Below are 14,166 nucleotides of genomic sequence, written 5' to 3'. Positions count from 1 at the left end.
ATAGATTTGACACAAGGGGAGCCAAAGAATATTTGCACGTATTAGAAGCTGAGTTGTCAATTCAACCACACTTGGAGATTTAGTATATGTAGCACATTGATCAGTAGCACAATAATATGATTGTTTTGATAGCAGTGGTAACAGTAGCAACAGTAATGGTAATAGTAGCAGCAATAATGATAACAGTGATATCAGTTTTGCAGGAGTTGTAACAGAAGTAGCAACAGTAGTAACTTAGCAAGCACAATATGTGGAAAACTCGTAGGCACTCGATTGGTGATATTGCTGGATAATATTCATCATATAGGAGTCACAACATAGGGCGACACTAAACTAGCTCCCGTTCATCGATATAATGTAGGCATGTATTGTGTAAATAGTCATACGTGCTGATGGAAAAGAACTTGCATGACATATTTTGTCCTACCCTCTCGTGGCAGTGGGGTCCATAAGGAAACTAAGGGATATTAAGGTCTCCTTTTAATAGAGAACCAAAACAAAGCATTAACACATAGTGAACACATGAACTCCTCATACTACGGTAATCACCGGAAAGAATCCCAATTATTGTCACTTTGGGGTATGCGGATCCTAACACGTAGTAGGTGCATATAACTTGCAAGATCGGATCAAGAACATAGATATAATGATGAAAACATAAACGGTTCAGGTCTAAAATCATGACACTCGGGCCCTAATGACAAGCATTAAGCATAACAAAGTCATTGCAACATCTATCTCCGAACATAGTGGACACTAGGGATCAAGCCTTAACAAAACTAACTCGATTACATGATGAATCTCATCCAACTCTTCACCGACCAGCAAGCCTACGAAGGGATTACTCACTCCTCGTGGAGAGCATCATGGAATTGGCGATGAAGGAGGGTTGGTGATGACGAAGACCGAAGATTCCCCTCTCCGGAGCCCCAAACGGACTTCAGATTAGGCCCCCCGATGAAGAAGAGGAGGCGGCGGTCACTCCGTATCGTGAAACGCGATGAAACTTCCTCTCTTAATTTTTCTCCGAAAATAGGATTTTATAGCGCTGGAATTAGGGACAGTGGAGCCACGTGGGCCCACTAGACACCATGCCGCGTCGGGGGGGGGGGGGTGGCGTCCTGATGTCTAGTGGGCGCATGTGGCCTCCTCTGTGGTGGGTCTTTGTTCGAGTATTTTTCATTTATTTCAGAAAAATTCTCCAAAAAATTTCGTTAGATTCCGAAAACTTTTATTTCAGCACAAAAACAACACCGTGGTAGTTCTGCTGAAAACACCGCTAGTCCGAATAGGTCTGCATGTGCCAAGATTTAGGACATGCTCATTATGATTTGATGAAAAGATCAGGGGTGGAGCCAGGCCGGCAGCACGCCCCGGGCCGCGTTCAAGCACTGCCCATGAATTTGGGCCTCATGTCTCACGTAATACTATAGTCACCAAAGAAGTTGGGCCTCACGCCCCGGGCCGAGGCCTTGGGGGCATGGGTCCTGTCTCCGCCCCTGGAAAAGATCCATGCGAGTATGGAGGAGCGCGTGGTCTAATTTGTTGCGTCATATCATGTCATTCGACGTGCCGAAACGCATGATAAACTTTAAAATGATCTAATCGAGGTGTGGTGGTCATGGAATGACCAACGTACGAGTTGATGTTATGAATTATTTATTATATTGAAAATAAACCATTTGTTGTATTTATTCATGAATTATTTGATTTATTATTCATGAACTATTTGTTTGGATTAAAATGATAATTGAATTATTTATTTTTGATTTATTTTGTATATGTTTGATTTTTTGGTCTAAGTTTGAATAGTGGGAAATAAATTTTATAGCTTTTGTTAAAGCTACGATAAATCCACATACCAAAAAGATTCTTAAAAATATTTTTAACACGCATCTGTTTGGAGATGCTCTTAACTGTGTGTGTTTGCCGAAATATAGCAAAACTTCAGCCGCACATTCCCAACCATCGAATCCCACGAAAGTAGCAGCATAGCGCGACTCCCTTCCCTAAAACCGCAAACTCACAGTGGTCCCACGCGCCAGTCACTGGCAACAGCACATCAGACGGCCAGAGCCACCCGCGAAATCCTAGATCTGACGGCCCAGATCCGTTCCTAACGCCCTATATAGGTGTAGCCTCACCCGCAGCAACGAGCTCCCTCTCTTTCCGCCTTCACTTCCTCCCGAGCCTCTCCTCTTCTCCTGCTCCTCACGGCGGCGGCGGCGGCGGCGATGCAGATGACTGCTGCTAAAACCGATGTCCCGGCGGCAGCTGCTCCGCACCCACATCCCCACGCCCATGGCCCGCAAGTACCGCACGGTCACGGGCACCCGCATCCTCACCACCACATGCCGCAGCCGCGGTGGGTGGTACTTCCCTACCCGCCGCCGCCGCCTATGGTGGCCGCGCCGCCCCCTCCTACGCCGCAGTATGTGAAGCATTTCGCGCCGCAGGCATCGGTGACTCCGCCTCCGCCACCGGCTGGATCCGGCGGGAACGGAGGTGACGAGAACCGGACGATCTGGGTCGGCGACCTCCAGTACTGGATGGACGAGAACTACCTCCACAGCTGCTTCGGCCCCAGCGGCGAGGTTAGGTCTTCCCGAGCTCGCTTATTCGATCCAGCCTTATCCGTGCCAGATCTCTCAAATCCTCTTACATTTGTCCCTTATCAATGCACTGTTTTGTTAATATTGTGTTGTAATTGAGATAGCCACCTATTTTTGCGGTTAGAATTTGCATGGTAATTAGTACTCCCTCCGTCCTAAAATTCTTGTCTTACGGTTGTCTATTAATGGATGTATCTAAATACTAAAACGTGACTAGGTACATTCATACCTAGGCAAATCTAAGACAAGAATTTTGGTCAATAGTTGCTAAAGGCGCCAACTTTGATGCCATTCCATGCAGTATGGTTAAAATCGACTAGTAATTAGTTTTGTCAGCTGCCTGCCTGCCGCAGTTCTAAACCTTAGTTTGTTCACGTAGTCGTGCAACAGACAATAAAATTAGTCATATTGGTGGCGAATTATTGCATAATTGGAAGTCAAGTGCAATTTTCTGTAGAATTTGTGTTAGTAAGAAGGTAAAGGCGTCAACTTTGGAGTTTACACTCACGTAGTTTGGAGGAAAGATGGGACATATTATCATTTCTTAGGGATATGTGATTGAAGACTGGGAGGGCTGTGCCAGAAACACTAATCAGCTTTCTCGTAGATGCTGATCCCACATTTTTTGTGTAGCTCTCCCTTGCCCACGCGTGTTTGCACTTGCCAGGACCATCATCTCTCATTTGTTGTAACTCTGAAACCTCTAAATTATTGGCCATACTTTCTATGGAATAGTTCATTTGTCAAAAGAAGTGCCAGTGGATGCGGTAATACTTCCCCTTTCCTGAAACAAAAACAAGCGGGAAAGGCACTACATTTATATAGTACTCCGTATAAGTTTGTACTTTGTACTACTCCCACGTTCCTAAATATAAGTCTTTCTAGAGATTACAATATGAACTACATATGGATGTATATAGACATAGTTTAGAGCGTAGATTCACTCATTTTGCTCCGTATGTAGTCTATATTGGAATCTCTAAAAGACTTATATTTAGGAACGGAGGGAGTAGTTGACACTGCTTTTGTACAACTTTTAGGAACGGAGGGAGTAGTTGACACTGCTTATGTACAACTTTGTACTAAAGTTGTACAAAAGCAGCGTCAATTAATATGTCAGAGGGGGTAATAGAAACTTAAAAACGAAAGTGTTTTTTTCTTGAATTTAGTAAGTGAAAATAACATGTTATGAAGCCCCACTTCTCTGTTAAATTAGCATGCTTTCCATGTGTTGCTAATTGTCATTCTCTGCAACCTATCTGTTCTGTAGGTCGTGACGATTAAAGTTATCCGCAATAGACATTCTGGAGTTTCTGAGGGTTATGGTTTTGTAGAGTTCTATTCCCATGCATCAGCAGAGAAAGCACTTCAGAATTTCGCTGGTCATGTAATGCCTAATACTGACCGAGCTTTTAAGTTAAATTGGGCATCATATAGTGTTGGAGAAAAACGCTCTGAACTTGCTTCTGATCACTCAATTTTTGTTGGTGATCTAGCTGTTGATGTTACTGATGACATGTTGATGGAACTTTTTGCTAACAAATATCGTTCTGTGAAAGGAGCTAAAGTTATTATTGATGCAAACACGGGCCGTTCTAGGGGATATGGATTTGTTAGGTTTGGAGATGATATTGACAGAACTCATGCTATGACTGAAATGAATGGCATGTATTGCTCTACTCGACCAATTCGCATTGGACCTGCAACTCCTAGAAGAACTTCAGGTATTTCCATAACTTCAAAGTTGTTTTGAATAATGTGTTTGGTATCATCTGCCTGACCTAAGTCTACAATTTCAGAAATTCCCAAATAAGCAGTAACATTTTATAGCATGTTTATTCTGGACTCATTTTTGTCGTAAGAGCTTATATTTGAACACCAACTTCAGATATATGGGGCTTTGTGGTTGGCAGGACATATTAGTATCACAATATCATACTTGTATAGTTTTCATATGCAAAAGTATTCTAGGTTTGATTATTACTTAGTCAACACTTTGTGGTCTTCCACCTAGCGTATTATCCTGCCTAGACAGTCACCTAGGCCCGTCTAAATGGCGTTAGGGGCTGATCTGCCAGCTAAGTTGCTGGCCGACTAGTGCCTTTGCTGAACCTGAGCATCAGTTTATCACTTCCCTGTCTGACATATATTTTATTCTCTATGATTATTGTATTTTCAGGTGATTCTGGCACCTCTCCAACAACACAATCAGATGGTGACTCAACTAACAGGACAGTATGTGCTTGTTTCCTAGTGGACAATCTCTTTCTCTAAAAAAAACCTTCCAAGATTCTTACGTGTAAAATGGACGCAGTATCATATCGGTTATTGTTGTAGGTATATGTTGGCGGGCTTGACCCCAATGTTAGTGAAGATGAACTAAGAAAAACATTTGCAAAATATGGTGATGTTGCTTCTGTCAAAATTCCTGTTGGGAAACAATGCGGTTTTGTTCAGTTTATCAACAGGTATTTTACGACGTTCCTATAGACCCTTACAGGAATTTTTTGGATGCTTAAATATTTATTGGTTCTTGTTGGAATGTTCGAGATTGTGAAAATGAACACTTTATGTTGTAGAGCTGATGCGGAAGAAGCATTACAAGGGTTGAGTGGATCAACAATTGGGAAGCAGGCTGTTCGTCTTTCTTGGGGCCGCAGTCCAGCAAGCAAACAGGTTTGAATTGGTCTAGACTGTTATTTTATACTCCCTCCGTCCCAAAATTCTTGTCTTAGGTTTGTCTAAAAATGGATGTATCTAAATACTAAAATGTGACTAGATACATTCATATATAGATAATTCTTAGACAAGAATTTTGGGATGGAGGGAGTATTTTAATTAATCTCGCTAGATTACCATATCATCAACTTTCTGTGACTAAGTTGTTCAAGGTTCTATTAATGCACCTTGTAAATCTGCATGGACAATGAAAATTTGTTCTTAATGCACTGTAAATGACATGGATTTTTTTCTTTTAAGAAAACCGCAAGGGGTAATATATACTCCCTCCGTCCCAAAATTCTTGTCTTAAGTTTGTCTAAAAATGGATGTATGTAAATACTAAAACGTGACTAGATACATTTATATGTAGACAAATTTAAGACAATAATTTTAAGACGGAGGGAGTATATAGGAACCCACATTCAAGACAGTGAGAACTTGAACTGCATGTTGTGGGGTTGTAATGAACTCCCCAACCAAATGAGCTAATTTGCTCGAAGGAAATTCACATTATTACAGCTGTGTAGGATATTATTCCAATCTATAAGACTAAATCATAAAATAGAAATTTTGTATGTGCTGTTTATGTCTGGCATTTTTTTTGGGACTTCATTTGTGTGAGTTCTGCACGACTCAATTGGAAAGTAGTTCCTTTTGGGTGTTATTTCTCACTTCTTTGGTTCATTTTTTAAAGGAAAGTATAATATTTGACATCTGCTCATGGTAATTTTCGCTATGCATGCTAGGCTGCTAGAGATAACAAGCTTTTGTGAACATATGATAAACTGTAGTCTACGTCCTGTAACCTTGGGTTTGGGCGGTATCTTGGTCCAGCTCGAGCTATGCCCATGTGGCCTGTGAGAGTGTGGTTGGAGTAAAATCTCCTTGTGTATTTGTTCCTTGAGTATCTCAATGGGTGCTAAAAAATATAATTCAGTGATTCAGTCTAAGTTATGTAATTATAATGCAATCCAGTTTATTCTTAATTAATTGGCTTTAGGCCAAGCAACATGACCAAAAGTAACACTAGCTAACCATACGTAGTACTCGACATTCGTAAATAGACGTTGTGTTTGATGTGTCTCGGTCTGTAACATGCAACTTTGATCATTAGTTTCTTGCATATATCTTAGTATAAAAATGTAAACTATATTATGAAAAAGAAGTCCGTGAAAAGTCTCGTGATTTTTGTTGAGAAACAGCTAGTACAATGTAGGCGCAACACGCACACCACAACCACACACACAGACACTCGCCAAGTCTATTGATGGATGGTTGGAGTTGTAGACATTCAAGATTTGATCGTAGTGTCACCTACCACTAGGGGAATATTCCTCAGTGAGATACGAACCTAGGGTGTGAGCCCTGGTGGGTTGGGGGTCTGACCGCCCTCCTAGCAATCCATCCACTAGTGACTTCTCATGAAGAAACATAAAAAAATATATTCATGTGGCCAATATTATTATATGTAATGAATTGAACATAGGAAAATTTGATTCACACTTTCCAGGAATGCTATCTATTTACAAATAGAGGTAGTATTTCCTTCCTTCCTTGTGCCAGATAAAATGGCCATGTGTGAAGGATATGCATAGCCATTGTTGGAGCAGAAGAAACACATCCGCCAACCACAAATATTAGGGTTCTCTATCTCTATAAAAGTGGGTACAATCCATTTGGGTTCACTAGGCAGGAAGTATGAATAGTTAGTCCGCCCCTCTTCATGTTGGTGCAGTCATAATGTGGTTACGCCATTTGGGTTGAAGGGCACTTCAAGCAGCTCAGAAGAGGGAGACTAACTATATCCTCTATAACTTAATAGGCAATCCCCACTAACCTATTTTTCTCAACATGCAAGCATGCCGCCGCAACTTGCAACTATGCACGAGAAAAAGCCCACGTCGGCATGCGGCCATGCATGAGGAAAAGCCCACCTCAACATGCGACCATGCATGCGGAAAGGCTATCCATTATATTGTGCCATTTACATTCAACGGATATTTTATAACTATACAATAAATCATTTCAGTATTAGTTCTCAAATTATTAATTCAAGTGCATGTTCCATGCAACCAAATATCATTGAAATGTATTGCAGCCAATTCGCGAAGCAACGTGTGGGGTCTATATCTAGGTATCCCATGTGATGCAGCACAATAGCAACATGCATGACTAATGTTTTTTGGATATTGGTCAACTGTCTACTTGAGCATTCTTGAAAGTATGTTTTTCATACTATGCATTGTAGTGTGGTATTGTTCCTATCCGGTACTCTTCTAAGTGGTCCTACTTTATATGCTAAATACCAGTAGCACTCCCTGCGTCATGTGAGGTGTAGATCTTCGAATGCAGGGAGGAATTGGGAAACTTGGGAGGAAGATGTTGATACAATATTTTGCCGATACCCCCACCACACTTACACGAAAACGACTATATATGCCACAGGCCCTCACACACGCCAAAGTAATGGGCCGGAGGCTCCTATGGGGCAACCATAGCATTATTGACCCATGCCCCATGGTCATGGTTGGAGTCTGTTCTCTTTGATGCTGAGCAGTTGGGTTCTCTGCGGAGGAACTTCGTTGTGGGGACCAAGGGGTTTTCTTAATAAGAGTTGCTTTGATGAAAAGAGTGTAGCCATGATGGCAAGTCAAGGTGGGACCCTGTGACGGCAAGCCTTGTGTATGTTGGTGTGATGACGAGAGAAAGAAAATGACCTTGAACAATAGCTGTCCGTAGAACACCCTGCAATGACTCCAACCAGTGGACCAGCCTATCCAATAGACCTTAGAAGAACCCAAGCGGTTCCATTATTATGCTTACCTATGTGGTTAGCTCTATGACTTTCGTTCCTGCACTTTGCTAAATGCAATATTTCTACCAGCCCTTTCCTGTACATAATCAAGTGTCGAACTGTGTAATCGACTACATAAATTCACTGGACAGCAACACAATTATCTGTATGGTCTTTATGTAGAGACATCATGACCTGTTTGGCTGCTCTTTAGCTCCGGCTTATGGGCTTCGGACAGAAGCTAGCCAGGCTAAACAAGTTGGATCTTCTTGGCTCATCTTTTAAAGCCTAAGCTAGAGTTGTAATAAAGGCTTAGCCTTTAAAGCCTAAGCTAGAGTTGTACCCTTTAAAGCCTAAGCTAGAGTTGTAATGAAGGCTTTAAATAAGATGGAGACAGCTGTGATATGCATAGGAAACTGAAGGCTGAATTGTTTGGCTCCTCTACAATTCATAACTGCAAAAAATCGAGAAGGGCTCTAGCTTAGTGAAAATGTGTTCATTCTTCTTCGAGAAGCTCAAGAGGATGCCACCTAAACAGGCCTAGTAGTTAATACTGTACAAATTTAGAATTATAGCTTAAGCATTTAATTATGTTATCCAAGTTACCCTTGGAAGTTGAAATTGGACAAATCGATTGATGTAGGGCTTTGGGCATGCATTTTCTCATTTGGTTTCGTTGATTGTTGTGTTTTGTGAAACTCTGAACGCAAGGTTTGTTCAAAAATAGCGAATACACATGAAAGATTGCCATCCCTAGCCAGCCTTCCTAAAACCTGTTGTAGAGGCTCGAGTTTCTTTGAACATGTTGATAGCGTGAGCCCTTTTTTGTGGTGTGCATTGTCTGGCAACATGTACCCCTCCATGTTGCGAAGCTAGCCTTCCTAAAACCTGTATGAGCTGTGCTGTATCCTTTTCTGGTTAATTCAGTGGAGTCCTCAGCCAGCTGTTAATTTATCAGCAATTTTATTCCGACAGGCTTACCCATTATCAGTTGAATATTCTTAGAGTGGATGAATATACCTACTTAGTGTTTTGGGAAAAGGGTTTTATTTCCTGCAATCGTTACTTGTTCTCACAGATGTATTATGTCTTCTGTTTTGCAGTCTAGGGGTGATTCTGGCCATCGACGGAATGGCATGTACTATGGCATGCCTTTCTACGGTGGATATGGCTATGCGTCGCCAGTTCCACACCCAAACGTGTATGCTGCGGCTTATGGAGCCTACCCTTTCTACGGTAACCAGCAACTAGTGAGCTGATGATAGAGGTCGTCTCTGTTTCCTCCCAACACCAGTAGAAAACAAGGTTTTGGTCCAGTAAGAATACTATCATGGGATGACATACTATAGATGGCCATAAAAGCGGGCGAGAGAGACAGGTATATGTATGTGATGTCTGCAGATTTGTGTTGCTAGTAGAACCTAAAGCAAGGCTTCTAGACAATAAAGAGACGAGTTATTCGTATTGTTGTAAGAAATTTTGACTTGCTAATAAAACTATTGGCTGAAAGTCTGTTTGCTTAAGTTTTCTCAGGTTCAGGTTATGATTTTTAGGTTAATTTACTTGCTTCTACTGAAATTTAGCGTACTGTGGTGTCACACTGTTCCAGTTCCCGTGGCCAGATAAGCAAGGGCAAGTAAAGGAGATGATGTGTGGCCTTTCATATGGCCTCCATAGTTTCTTGGATATTGTCACAGGCCTAGTTGTGGTTTGTACTGGAGTAGCTAGTAACTAAACATAGGATGCGTCATGTTTAAATTTAATAAAAATGAAGATAAATCAAGGGTTTTTATACATCTGTGCCCCTGGTTCTTTAGCTCTACTGATTCATTCCTGCGCTTTTAATATTTGTTTATTTCTTCCTACTCCCTTGTTCGAAACCCTCACAAATGGTCACACCGGGGGATGCCCTTGCCTCGTCGGGGGTCAATGGTTTGACTGTTAACTACTAACGAGTGGGATCGTGATGGACCGTTTCTCGTTGGACCCGACGAGCGAGCCCGGCCCGCCCCATTTCAGGCCATAAGGACGTCGAATGGACGTGCACACGCTTTCTCCTCGTCTGCTTCGGGGACGTGTGACGGCCTTCCAACTACCCTCACGTCCCAAAGTAAATGCGCACGCGCGGTGGGTCTCGATCCTCAGTCACCCATGTTCGGGTCGTCGTCCTTCTTTAGGTGGAAACCCATGGACCGACCAGTTGACAATAGTTTCCACCCTTCCAAAGCGAAGCATGCCCCCACACCCTCGATAGGATCTGCAAACCCTAGCCCGTCGACGACAAACCCTAGCCAGTAGCAACCATAGGCATCTTCTTAGGGGCCGGTTCGAGCTTCGACAAGAACAAAGACAAGGGCCCCGTCGCCCTTTGGCGCGCTACTCCCGTCGTCGTGTCCCTGTCCGCCTTGGCAACAGATTAGCGTCCCAGTGCACCACGCGAGGTGGCACTGGGAGCACCGCATCCGTCTCCCTACCCCGACGTGGTCCTGCCACATGGCTGGCACGTGGATCCAGAGAGGATCCCGGTGCCACGGTCGGCGCGGGCGCATGCTGAGGAGGCGAGGCTTCAGCGGTAGTAGTGCACGCGTGAGCAGTGACTCAACCCGGCTTATGCTAAAGACTCCCGATTGGGAGGTCTGGTTTGCGTTTGAGAACGAGGAGCAGCGCTGGCGTGGTGTCCGCGACGTGCAGGCTGGCACCCCGCCACCCCGTCGTGCGCGATGAGGACCGGGAGGTGGAGGCCGCGTGCCAGGAGGCGATGGCAACCGACCTCCGTGAAAGCGGGGAGGAAGAGCGAAGCAATGAGGAGGGGGCGGCGGCTTACCAGGCGCGGATGGCGGAGGCCATTGCGCTCTCCGTTGTCGGTGACTGCATCGTGCCGCCGTTGGCCCCGCCGTCCCCCGCTAGGCTCGAGCCGGCGCGGAACGTCCTCAAGCCCCACGAGTACATATGGGAGGGGGTGGTGCGCGAGTGGGTGAGCGCGCCACCCGTCTGGATGAGGGCGACGTTGGAGCAGGAGCAAATCTACCTGAAGCAGTGGCAACAACAACACCTGTGGGCGGAGCATGAAGATGGTAAGCGGCTCGAGGAGTGGGAGAAGGACGCCGAGGGAGAGGAGGAGCACGTGTCGAAGCCTAGGCAGCGACGATGCACGCACCGGCGGACGACGTCGCCACTGCCTCGGAGACGGCGTTCCCGTGGACTGGCCCGACGCCGACACTCACCGACCTCACCGACCCCAATGACGACGACGAGGATGCCTAGGGAAACGCACCTCCTTGTTTTCATTTTAGTTGTAATGTTTTTAGTTAGGTATCCTTTTAGTTAATGCATGGCAGACTTGTGAACTATCATCGGCCTCTGTGGCCGGCATTAATAAAGTTACTACAGAGTGATGTGAAGTGAAGTGATGTGATGTGACAGAAATACAAGCACTTATTGTTGATGTAATCAAATCACATATCATTTTTAATAGAAATAATTCAAGAACAATTTAAAATTTAGCAAATGAATAAATAAGTTCAAATCCTTCTTAAATATTAGGCATATGCATGTAAAGTGATCATCCGAGCACTTATTGTTGATGTAAAACATTAGTCATGAAAAATGTGTTCCAAATGAGCTTTGAAGATAGGCTAAACACCCCATTCCCAAATAAAATTTTCTGACCTTTTCTAAATAAGCCAAAAATCAAAACTTGACATCTAGTGTGCAAATATAGGGTCCATGCCCAATATGAGATCATTTTGAAAAACTATGACATGCTTAGGCATGAAATTTGAATTTGAACTAACCTTTGAATTATAAGCAACATTCAAAATCCATTTCTCTGTGATGTGATGTTGCAATGATTTTGAAATTTTACACATGTTAGATGATCAATCCGATGTATTTGCGTAGTCATGAAAAATATGGCATGGTGATGAGCTCCGAAGTTAGGGTAAGAAGACCATTTTTAATTGAAATCATCATAAAAACAATTTAAAACTTCAAAAATGAAAAAAATAAGTTCAGATCCTTCTCAAATATTAGGCATATGCATGTTAAATATAGGGTCCATGTCCAATATGAGATCATTTTGAAAAACTATGACATGCTTAGCCGTAAACCCTATCTTGAATCCCATGCAACCTCGTTCATGATAGCTATGTTTTGTGAAGGTTTTTTCATGAAAATGCCTATAGAGCAAGTTTTTTATTTTTTCCAGCAACTGAGTCACATCAAACAATGATGGATGCAAGTTCCATTTTTTTTTGATTTTTTTGAATTAGTGCTGCTCTTTTGAACTTGGAAATGGTAGCTCACCTCAATGTTTTTTTCATAAAAATGTGCCTAAACCAAGTTTATATATTTTTATGGTAACTATGACTTATAAAATGACGAACCGCGAAGGTTTCCTTTTTTTTTTTGATTTAGTTAATGTCATTTGAAAGTTGGTCAAAGCTAAGATAACCCCGCAACATCTCTTCAAACCCTAGCGTCGAAGTGCACCCGTCCGATCATACCCTAGCGCCAAGCGACAACCCTTAGATACGGTCTTCTAGAAGGAATTCCGGGGGCAGGCTACATGCAGTCTCCGCGCCGTTTGATCACATGGACGGCTCCGCACCGTTAGATCGTTGGGTGATCCGCGAGAGGTTGGTTATGCTCGCCCACTCGTGTGTCCAAATAAAACCAAGTCCTGGTTGGGCTTGCGCACGGCGTTAACTGTTGAAGGACCACAAAGATAAAAGAGGCCTAGAATATAGTGCACATGTTGATTATGTTTTTTTGTGCTTTATTAATTTGACTTCACCTACAAAGCCTCGTCAATTCGTCAAGACTCCCATTATCTTCTTCCCTTTAAGCTAGTTTTATAGCCGCTGAACGGTGGCGCTGTTTCGTTTTTAGAAACTGCATTGTAATATGTGGTTGATACTTTTAGCACTTCTTGTTCCTAGAAACAGAACATGTTTGGATGCTTTGTGCTCCGTTTTAGAAATAAAATGGAGTGGGGAAACTCCTTTTGATCAAAAAAATTGCACCTACAAAGTCAAAAATGGTTGCTCAATAAAAATTCAACAAATATATAACCCCAAATATCAGTTTTTTTAGGAAAAGCATAGCTTTTATAAGTTAACAGTGTCGAGCCCTAGAATATAGTGCACACGCATAATATAGATAATATAAGGGTACCCATAATATAAATAGTAGCAAGCATAACATAGTCTTACATAAAACATGACATAGATAAAAGGTTCACAGAACAACCATGGACATAATATACAAATATATAAAAGCCCTAACACCCTAGGGCAAGACAATCTTGACGATGTTCGCCTCCTCTTCACTGCTCCTCCACCATGCCGTTCTCGCCGAGGTAGTAGGGGAGGCTGTGGATTACGTTGCGGGTGGACAAGATTCTATCGAGATCTGTGAAGATGTTGTAGGTTGTGAATGAGATGAACTCACACCCACACGAGAACACTTGCCCAACAAGTGGTACGCATCAAATCTGTTGGCGAAGTTGGCGATGAGTCTTGTCGGCGGAGAGCTGGGGTTTGGACGCAGTTCCTCTAGTCGGAACATCACCGGGAGCCCACACGGAGGAACCACTCGGACAAATCCCTAGCACCCCTCCAGCGTGCCATCGTCCACACGTAGATCGTTTTCTCCACGACGACGTCGACGGGGTACCGCCTCTCCGGCACGGTCGGTGGCAGCTGGAAGGTGAGGTCGTAGTACTCCATCTTCGCCTCACTTGGAGAGTGCTCTGGAAGTATGGATTTGGGTGAAGAAGAGAAGGGGCCCAGTGCAAATGGATGTGTGGAGAATATGTGGAGGAGTGGGTGGTTTAAATAAGGGTGGGCATCAACCGCATGTTTGCTATGTTCAAACGAGGCGCGTCGATTGGTATGTCCTAGACTTTAATTGCCACGTTGAATCGATGCGAGTGGGTCGAAAAGGCTGAAACGACGTGGCGTGCGAGAAGAGACGATCCAGCGGCACCGACCATTGCTGCATCCTTGGCGGCTCACATGTAGGAAGGCTACGTCAGTG

The 14,166-nt window shown here is 43.5% G+C and overlaps 1 protein-coding gene across 1 annotated transcript; it reads left to right on the top strand.

Annotated features, from left to right (window-relative positions):
• The first annotated feature begins 2,156 nt into the window (after positions 1-2,156).
• LOC123406290 (polyadenylate-binding protein RBP47C'-like) lies at positions 2,157-9,650 on the top strand. Its single transcript, XM_045099780.1, has 6 exons — positions 2,157-2,594; positions 3,883-4,336; positions 4,792-4,847; positions 4,950-5,080; positions 5,192-5,288; positions 9,231-9,650. The coding sequence occupies exons 1-6, from the start codon at positions 2,235-2,237 to the stop codon at positions 9,384-9,386; spliced, it is 1,254 nt and encodes a 417-aa protein (XP_044955715.1). The 5' UTR covers positions 2,157-2,234; the 3' UTR covers positions 9,387-9,650.
• Positions 9,651-14,166: the final 4,516 nt, after the last annotated feature.

The sequence above is a fragment of the Hordeum vulgare genome, chromosome 6H (genome assembly GCF_904849725.1).
Source record: "Hordeum vulgare subsp. vulgare chromosome 6H, MorexV3_pseudomolecules_assembly, whole genome shotgun sequence".
NCBI lineage: Eukaryota > Viridiplantae > Streptophyta > Magnoliopsida > Poales > Poaceae > Hordeum > Hordeum vulgare.
The sequence above is the reverse complement of the archived record's forward strand: the minus strand, read 5'-3'. Positions and strand labels throughout refer to the sequence as shown.